Raw genomic sequence first — 10157 nt, 5'->3', positions numbered from 1 at the left:
ATTTAAGGTCTTTTGTTTGGTTTCTTGCTGCCATTTTCTCTGAAACTAAAAATATACCCAAAGATATCAGTAATATACACCCATATATATATGACTCAGATACACCCATTGATAACAATTAAGATACACCCATTGATAACAGTAAGATACACCCATATATATGAGTCAGATACACCCAAAGATATTAACAAGATACACCCATTGATTACAGTGAGATACACCCATAGATATTATTCAGATACATCCATATAGATATCAGTCAGATATCACTCAACCATGCTTCAATATCAAGCCACATTACAAGGTTAAGCAGTTTACACCCCCGAATCTACGGAATAAACCCCCAAAAATCAACAAAAATAGCAGGAGAACTTAGAATAACAATGTAGAACGACGTAGAACTTAGAAGAATGACGTATAACTTAGAAGAACGACGTATAACTTAGAACAGTGTAACAAAGAAGCAAGAGTAATAGTAAACCCTAGAAGAATGACGTAGAAGAAAAGTAAAATGTACAGTATTTTAATGGACTTACGTTGAGTATTGTTGGTTTGTTTTTCTTCAGATTCTTCACAGAGAGTTTGATGGTGTTTTGATACAGTTTTCGAACTACGATTTCTATATTTTGAACCTTGATTTTCGCTCGAAAATGAGAGGGTTTCGTTGTTTTGAAAGCGCATTGAGAAATGGAAGAAGTGGAAGAAGTGGAAGAGTCTGCCATACGTAACCGTTCAAATGTTGAGCGCGTGATTTTGACGCGCCATGTTATCTCTTCATGCACGTGATTTCTGTTTGGGTTGGGCCAACTTGTATGCTTGTAGGCTTGTTTGTGTAGCAAGCCCGTTTATAACATATATTGGTAATTAATTACTCGTGCTTTCCCACTCCGTCCTCCTCTCACACAATCTCACCTCGTCTCTCAACTCTCTAGTCTCGCTCACATACCCTGGTCAGCCAACACTCAGACGCTGACTGCCACAGACAAGTCAGTAATTCCGTTGCTGACGTGTTGTCGTGGCTTTGGTCCCCGTTTCCGGCCTCCTATCTTCTCGTCTGGATCTGCTCGCCCTTGGTTCGTGTGCCGTCGTCGCCGTCGCCGTCGCGGGTCAGCATCTGCCTCTGCGTATTCTGGTTCTTCGTCTCAGTCCTCTGCTTCGCCGTCGCCGTGCTCGGGTTGGCCGTCTGCCTCTGCTCCTCCACTGAATCTTCCTCTGTTCGTGCTAGGAAGCTCTGGGTGACCCTGATCTGCGTATTCTAGTCAATCGAGTGAGCATTTTTTTTATTTCTTTCGTATTTTAATTTTTTTTCAAAAACTTTGTTGTGGGGCTCTTTTTCGTCAGAAGAGAGGGTTTTTCTGTGTGGGTGACCAGTTATAGGTCTATGGCAGAATAATAATAGTACATGAAAATTGAAAACTGCGAGGTGAATAAGCACAAAAAACAATTACAAATTTGATGATGTGAATTTAGCGTTAGGTATTGCGATGTTTTTCTTTTTTATGCTTGCCTCTTTCCTGAGATGAAAAATGGACCTTTCAGTTGAATTGAATCTGTTCTAGGATTTTAATAGTGAAAATATAGAATTAATTTAATTTAGTTCATAATTAGTTGGTAAGTAGTGAAAATATAATTTTTTTTTATATTTATCTAATTGGGACTGGGTCAGCCTGTAATCTATTGAATGAGTTCTGTTGTGATAACTGTAGTCTCGATCAGCCAACCCTAATGTATAGAACTAACTTGGTTCTGCTTCCGTTATTCTGGTCTGGTTCTGCTTCCGTTTGTTTGCTTTCTGTCCTTGTTTTATTCTGCTTCCCTTTGTTTTATTCCCTTTGTTTCCTTCTCTTTGCACCCTTTAGCTCTTCTGGTCTCGTTCTGCGCTTGGTCGCTGCTCGTTCCATATCTGTTGCTCACTGCGCAACCCATAGCCTTTAATGTTTGTTTTTCTAGCTTTTCACTTTGTGATTTTCTTGTGTTACTTCATTTCTAAGGTTTGGTTCATGTTAAACTGATTCATGATATTTGTGGTGCGTTGCTAAGATGTGATTGTCAAATACTCAAATTGTGTGGTCCTATTTATTGGCAAAATTTGTCCAAGAATGAAAGAACTATGAGAGGAAAAGGAAGATCTGTTATAGTTGGAATTAGTGGTTTGTGCAAATGAATTTATTGAGATATATCAAATAAAGTGATTCATATGCCTCTTAATGTTATTTTTGTGCTTAGTTGATTAAGATAATGGGGACTGGGTTCAGGGATAGTCACCTAATCCTGTGGGACGCAACAAAGTTTGGAAGATGGTCATAAGAAGAGTTGTGGTATTTTAGCTATAAGGGGTCTTTGCTTTTTAGAAATTCTATGGTAATTATGTAACATAGAGAAGGGGACTCTGTTGATACTGTGGAAGTATGTCTTTACACTCTGAACATATGATGCATTTTTTGTATGTTTATGACTTTGGCCTAAAATATATTGATACGGTTCTATTATGTAAAAAATCAATTTGCCATAATACATCTAATCAAATGAATGTTCAACCTTTGCATCTGTGCTTACCATGGAATTAAAGTGATACTGTTTTAAATGAAGATTGATAAAATTCAAAATTGGTAATTGCATAAGGCTGGCGTAATGAAATAGTAACCCAGGTTCCAAGTTGATTTTGTGGACACTGAGATAAATTCAATAGTGTCTGATAATGCAGTGTTCGAGCATTGAATTACTATAGTTGGAACTGTAAATAATTGCTTCATATGAAGCTCCCTTCTCTTTCATTCTCACATGTTAGTTCCCTCTTAAGTAATTCCTAGCAACGTTTTAAATAGTATTGTCATTTAATGTATCTGATATGCATCTCAATCATTGAAAACAAAATGGATAAAATGGTTCCCAAGATGAGAAAATTAGTTACTAATTTAATTTCTAGGACTTGAGTTTTTTGCTGTCATCTCGACATAAATCATTTTACAGATGATGAAGAAATTTTTAAAAGCATCATAAGTCGGTTTGCTACACCAGCCACATTTTTTGAAGATAAAGTTTTTGGAAAAGAAATAACTAAAAACGTTAATAAGATTTTATGTGGTTAGTTTGAAATGCGAATTGCATAGTGCTTGCTTTGATTGGTTCATGCATTTTCTATTGATAACAAACCACATTTGGAAGCAAATTTTGGTTTCTCAATTTTTTCTTTTTACAAAAAATTATGTGCAAAGTTACCAAAGTCATAAAGTATGTCAGAGCTATGTTTGTTTTATGACATTTCACCAGCCAAACTGCCAAAGTGTCTTGTGCTCAAGCAACTTGCAATTGATTCAGCATGGGATTCTGTTGCATATGACTAAATGTGCTTCCCCTTGGTTATAATCTGCTAATTTCAGAAACAACTGTTATAGTTAAATTTTAAAAGCAGTTAGTCTTGAGATAGGCCATGCATAGAACTCAGAATACATTGATTTGCAACCTATTTTGTTGAGCTTCTGCATGCATTTTGCTGTCATTCTTCCCCTTTGTGCGTCAACATTTTTGGCATTTAGACACCATTTATCTTGAATTTCAATCTTTTTTTGTTATGAAGTGAGTAAGGTGTATTTGTAATTTTCAGTTGGTAATGGTCCTCTAAATATGTAAATAGGTGAGTTTAATGGGAAAATAATTTTGGAGGAGGGGTTATATGTGTACTGCTAGTGAAACTGTTAACATTTTTTATTCTGAAAAAAGGGGTTTCCTGACCTTGTTCTTCTTTTGAGTTTTTCTCCTTATTCTTTGGACACTCTTTTTAACCATGAAGGGGAAACAAAACTAAATCTCACAACTAGTTTAGGCCAAAGGGAACTAAGAGATATTTTTGAGTGTGATGTTTACACCTTGATCACCTTATCTATAGACCCATTTGGTTAGAAGTTAAAAGTTGACTTGCTAGCACTCTCTAACACTGAACTAAAACTAATAAGTTTTCTTTGTTATTACGTGATCTAACATCTTATGCTTCACCTTTCACAGTTCACACTCTTGCTCACTTCTCAATACTTAGTTTCCAATTTTCTGAGTTGGCCCTTTTTGTTTTAGGGTGCTTAAAATTAACACAGATCCTTTCATGAGAAAAATTTAATCACTATGGTAAAATAAGAATTCAAGTTGAATATGTTAATAAAAAAAGCATTTTGCCACTACTATGAATAATATGAGGATATGTTGTATGTACATATGCAAAGAAGTTAAAAGTTAAGATGTAATTATTCAATGATGGTTTACCTTTCTTTTTAGATCATCCATTGGAAAACACCTTGTTAATGTGGGGATCTGACTGCCATCAGTTCTTAAATATTTGTGCTTCTCCCCTTCCATGAAAAGAGATCTGGAAGAAAAGAAATTAAAAGGATGAGTAAATTGAGAAGAAAGAATATGCGAGAGAAACATAGCTTTGCTTCTTATTTTATAACTCAAGAAGCAGCAGGAAAGATTTTTGAACTGCCGATTAGTTTTTAAATTATAAGTTTTTGTATTAAGAAAAATGCTGCAACTCTTTTATTAAGTGGGGTAGCATCCCCATGTATTCTTTGTATGCCATGTAATTATCACGGTTTGTTTTGCCACTCTTGTGTGTCCATCAACCATCATGTTATCAGGAGTACTTTTAAGTAATGTAAAAAATGATTACTTTTTGCTTTCTCAAATTTCTATATCCATTGTGCTCAAGTTGTTTGTATGCTGTGTAAAACCTTAAAGTGATTTTTTTTTGTCTTCTCTTTATCTAGTATATAATCAAGTTATTCTGTGCGCGTTGTGTAAATGTTTTATAGGAAGAGCTAGAGCCACTGGCTGCACCACTGTACATGCACCTCTGGATATGCTTCACTATCTCTAGTTTGTGTTTGATATTGTTTTTTAAATCTCAATCTCAATCGATTGATTTTTTGTTGCTGTTGTTAGGTGCCACTTGTCAAGCATTGAATCATGAAGAAGTCTCCTATTAAGAAGAAATAGAACAGATAGATAGATAGATAGATTTTAAGGGGGGTAAATTGCACATCCCCAAAACATTAAAGAGGTGGAGGTACACTGCTTTTTTTTCTCTATAATTAATCTTCCAAACTTTTCTCACTTGCCCTTCCTTTTAAGGGAGCCACCTTACTGCCTTTCAAGTTTTAACGCTAATTCTTGTTCTTACTTTTGGGTATTTTTCCCGGCATGTGCAGTTCACGTGGAAAAACCCATTGCAAAAAGCTCAGCAACAAAGGAAGAAGAACTGAAGAAAACTATGGAGAGGTTGGAACTAAAGGAAATTCAGAGACTCGAAGGCCACACTGATAGGGTTTGGAGCTTGGCTTGGAACCCCGTCACCGGCCACAACGGTGTCCCACTCCTCTTTGCCTCTTGCAGTGGCGACAAAACTATTCGAATCTGGGAACAGAACCTCTCCTCTGGTGTCTGGTCCACCAAGGCACATCTCTTCTTTTCTTTCTTTTTTTCAATTACATATTAATTAGCAGTAACTCAGTAACATTACTCTTTGATCAACCTATTATTATTTGTTTTTCAATTGATTGGTTGATTGATTGATTATAATAAAAAATTGAATAATGTGGTCAAGAGTAATCCAATTGCAGTTAAATAGTGAGAGATTTATATTCAGTGACTAAGCTTGATTAGAGTTTAATTTGGTGATCGAGATTGTATGTTTTATGTTTATTGCTACGAGTGTGTCAGTGTGATGATTGATGCAATGCAGGCGGTTTTGGATGAGCCGCACACTCGAACCGTTCGGTCGTGCGCTTGGTCACCTTCTGGTAAGCTGCTGGCCACGGCAAGTTTTGATGCCACTACAGCTATATGGGAGAATGTTGGGGGTGATTACGAGTGTGTCTCCACTTTGGAGGTATGCTAGTGCTTCCAATTCAGTTATTTTCCGTTATTATTGTTCTTCTGGATGTTTTGTCCTACTTGATTGTTGCTACTTTCCTTTTCCTTTTTTGTTCAAAAACGAAAAAAAAAATCTTTTGCATTGACATACATGTGATTTTTTTGGCAGGGTCATGAACACGAAGTGAAGAGTGTGTCTTGGAATGCATCTGGAAACCTACTTGCAACGTGTAGTAGAGATAAATCTGTTTGGATATGGGAAGTGCTGCCAGGGAATGAATTTGAGTGTGTGTCAGTGTTGCAAGGACATACCCAAGATGTGAAAATGGTGAAATGGCATCCAACAATGGATATCTTATTTTCATGTAGTTATGATAACACTATTAAGGTAATGCAATATGTTGTAATGGCTCTTGCATTCAAGTTTTGCTGTTGGTCCTCTAGCCTTATTGTTGCATGTCTTCCACTGTAAATGAATAGGATATGGCAGTGTGATAATGTTATAGAGCAATCAATTTTTCTTCCAGGTTTGGGCAGATGAAGGTGATAGTGACGATTGGCAATGCATTCAAACAATAGGAGAACCGAATAAGTAATATTTGTTGACATCTTCCATCATGTTTTTCTTCTCTTTAAAATTTAAATTTTAATACATGATTGGTGATCCTTTTTCCTGTATTCTATGGAAAATTTTTAATGTCAATATTTTAATATAACTGTTGTCAGTGGTCATACTTCAACTGTTTGGGCACTCTCTTTCAATGCCAGTGGTGATAAAATGGTTACTTGCAGGTAAGTGAAATAGTTCTCTTGTTCATCGTGAAATTGTTTCCTGCTTATCTTCAAACTAAAATATGTAGCATTTTCTTGATTTCGACCCTATATGTCAGTGATGATCTTACGCTTAAGATATGGGAATCAGAAAATATAGGGATGCAATCTGGTGGTGGATTCAGACATTGGTAAGTAACATTTCTGCTAGATGTTCCCCTTTCCCACCCAGATATGGATTACCAGAATGTGTATTCAACATTTGATGAAATTTTCTAATTCCTGGATATTTAATGGGAAGTTTGCCTACACATATAAACCATACATGAACATATATGGTTTAGTTGTTTCTGCAACTAGATCAGTTTGGGTTACTAATCCTATTATGGAACTTGTGCAAATGAAGAATAAGCATAAATGATTATAATGGTGACATATTAGTCTTCTATTATACCTTTTCCTTTTTGTACATTTCAAAATTTGATTCCTATTTCTTCTTGGGAATTTCAGGAGACATTTTTGCACTCTTACAGGGTATCATGATCGGACAATTTTCTCTGTTCATTGGTCAAGGTAGTTGGGTATTAGTTAACTAAAATGAAATTCTCATTTGACTCTGGTATTTATCCAGATCCTTTTATTTCTCTGTTTAATCCCTCTGTCCAATCATTAGTCAGTCATAGTTTCATTTGCATTGCTTTTGGAAGAGTTTTATTATTTATCATTATGATATATTCTAGTGATTCATAATTTCATATTCATATTTATTTTTTTTTTTGAAAGAAAAATAAATCAAACACTATTTTGTCATCAAGATAACCAGTGCACCCTAAATTAATTTCTAGTTATGTAAATCTGATCAATCTGTATCTTGCATTTTGTTTTCATGTAACAGAGAAGGTATCTTTGCTAGTGGAGCTGCCGATGATGCTATACGTCTTTTTGTGGATGACAATGAAAGTCAAGTATGCCAATTCTTCTTGCATCTATCCTTAGCTAAAGGAGTTCATATGTCGTTTTATTGTGTGTGTATATATATATATTATTACTTTGCTAGTCTAGTAGTCCATAATTTAAATACAGAACTACAGTTGAGAATGTTAACTGGAACATTCATAAGCTGTTTCAACTTTTGAATACAAGTAGGTGAACAATTTTCTTTATTTGAGGCATGTGATTTTCATGTGGTACCACTAGTGCCTGGGAACATATTATTATCCTCGTACACTATAAATTTTGTAAGTAGCTAACATTGCCCAAAAAGAGCTAACATCTAATCTTTGCATGTCATTCATTAAAAGTTCCCTTTGTCTTGTCCATAATATTTCCTTTAAATCACGGACCTTTTATTATTGTAGTTGATTCTCTGCACACATGGATAAACATGGGACTTATTGAGCTATTTGTACTTGCCACCATAAGGACTTTGCAATCAAGTTGGCAAACTAGTGCCAAATGTTTGTTCATTAAGCTCAGAGAACACTGATCAAACAGATTTACTGTTGAATATATTTTGCAACATCATTTATCTGCATTGATTTTTTAATTGAACTATGTTCGTTTTTAAGAGTTGAGCATGATAATCTTGCGTTATAATTCAATATTGTTCAGGATTACTAGTTATTTGGAGTAGACAGATTCCATTGTTAATTTGTTATTAACTTATTATTAATATGATAATCTTCCTTGTCATTTCTGTGTTTTGTGGAATTGCATCAGACCCTTTTCATTTAACGGTTTTGTGAACCTCAACATTAAAGGACACAGCCATATGTATATTGAAATCCAAGTCCCTGGAAAAAATGCAAACTGTATAAGATTATGCTTTTTTGTGTATGAAAATGCTAAAAGGATAAAGACGAAAGAATCGATGCATCTACTCTATCAAGAATGTAGGGTAAATTTGACCCTAATTTGCTGCTTGTATATGACATAGGTGGATGGTCCTCTGTACAAGTTGCTGCTGAAGAAGGAAAAGGCCCATGATATGGACATAAATTCAGTGCAATGGAGCCCTGGGGTAAGATTCTTGGACATTGCTTTAATGGAATCAACCAAAAGTGATTCTCTTTGGTAGCGTTGCTATTTGTATTACAATGGAATAGATTGTTGAGCATTTGTCTCTTTCTATTTCCTGTGTACATTTGCTGAATTAATCAGATTGAGTTATTTGTGCTGGACACTTAACACAGCTACCGCCAAAAAATAACCCTGTGTGCACACTGGTCTGAGTGTAAAGTATTGTTGAGTATTCTATGCCTTGGAGCCGAACCATAACCATAAACATGTTTAGTAACTGGAAAAAAAAAATTTGGTTTGAACCCAAGAAGCTAACGGATGGGAAGATTGAAGGATAGTCACTATTTGTATTATTATGTGCTCAAATCCCATTTCCCGCTGATGCTAGATGTGTGCTAAAGCCTTGTGGTTCCTCTTTCTTGCCCTTGTTTGAATGATACTGAAAAGTGATAACTCCTTACCCGCAATTTACTATGTGGTTCGTTGCTGAAGCGATCTACATGCTAATCAAGAAAGGGGGCTAGGGAATGGCCAGAGGAAGAGAGACAGTGAGGGAAATTTAAAAGAATAAATGGGCAATTTCAAACTGTTACATTATTTAATAAATTACATTACATAAATGTTATAAATATTCCATCTCAACCATTTGCTTAACAGTATGTCAAAATGGTATTAAGAAAATGGATGACCAAACACCAAAGTAGAGGGGTGTAACTGATCCTCCACCTTGTTTCTTCTACACATATAAGCTTATAAAAACTTGATATGAAAGAGAATGGTGAGCTTTCTCAGCAGGTTTTTTTGCTTTTTGTGATTATCTAATCTGTTGTTTACATCGGTCATTTTTATTTTATTTTTTTGATGTGGCATACTAAACAGGAGAAGCCGCTATTAGCCTCTGCGAGTGATGATGGGACAATCAAGGTGTGGGAGCTAGTGTCACAGAGGTGATTCAAGTTTTGAACCTTTGCTGTATCAGTAGCAAAACTTTATACTGTTGAAGCCTAATAGAAGTGGTAGGTTGCAGAATCTCGGTTATTATTTTTCTTTTTCTTTAATATAGATAAGGAATATTTTTTCTTCCCCCTTTCTTTTCCTTAGGGATGCTAGGCCCAGGTGTACTATGTGACTGTAAATCGAAATAACCGTAAACCTTTCCATTTTTTTATTTTTGCTCTAGAATGCTTGAAAATAAATTAACCTAGATTTAGTACCATAAGTACTGTTACTTCAATGGACCCCATTGTTTTTGTCTTTGGATTTTGTTACGATATTTTTCATTCTGACGAGCTAAAAATTAATTTATTGTAGATCAAAGTTTTATTTAAGAGTTTATTGTTTGTTAATAGGTTGTTGCATGCACAAAATGAGATTTAAAATTCTGACACTTGCTTAAGCGGATTAGTGATTTTACTATTAGACCAATTCAAGTTGGTTTCAATGGATTCCATTATTAAGTGCTTGTTTGGGTGTCGTTATTTTGTTAAAATAAGATTTTTTTTAAT

At 35.2% G+C, this 10157-nt stretch overlaps 1 protein-coding gene across 2 annotated transcripts; it reads left to right on the top strand.

Annotated features, from left to right (window-relative positions):
• The first annotated feature begins 1084 nt into the window (after positions 1–1084).
• LOC107493977 (protein CIA1) lies at positions 1085–9906 on the top strand. 2 transcript variants are annotated; one of them, XM_016115015.3, is made up of 12 exons: positions 1085–1267; positions 4933–5050; positions 5199–5443; positions 5732–5878; positions 6032–6250; positions 6390–6454; positions 6589–6654; positions 6753–6824; positions 7144–7206; positions 7529–7598; positions 8570–8653; positions 9532–9906. In XM_016115015.3, the coding sequence occupies exons 3-12, from the start codon at positions 5261–5263 to the stop codon at positions 9601–9603; spliced, it is 1041 nt and encodes a 346-aa protein (XP_015970501.1). In that variant the 5' UTR covers positions 1085–1267; positions 4933–5050; positions 5199–5260; the 3' UTR covers positions 9604–9906. The 2 variants fall into 2 exon arrangements, with proteins under 2 accessions (XP_015970501.1, XP_015970498.1); XM_016115012.3 differs by having other exon boundaries at positions 4933–5056.
• Positions 9907–10157: the final 251 nt, after the last annotated feature.

This window comes from Arachis duranensis, chromosome 6, assembly GCF_000817695.3.
Source record: "Arachis duranensis cultivar V14167 chromosome 6, aradu.V14167.gnm2.J7QH, whole genome shotgun sequence".
In the NCBI taxonomy this organism is placed as follows: domain Eukaryota; kingdom Viridiplantae; phylum Streptophyta; class Magnoliopsida; order Fabales; family Fabaceae; genus Arachis; species Arachis duranensis.
Note: the sequence above shows the minus strand (reverse complement) of the source record. Positions and strands in the feature narration are given on the sequence as shown.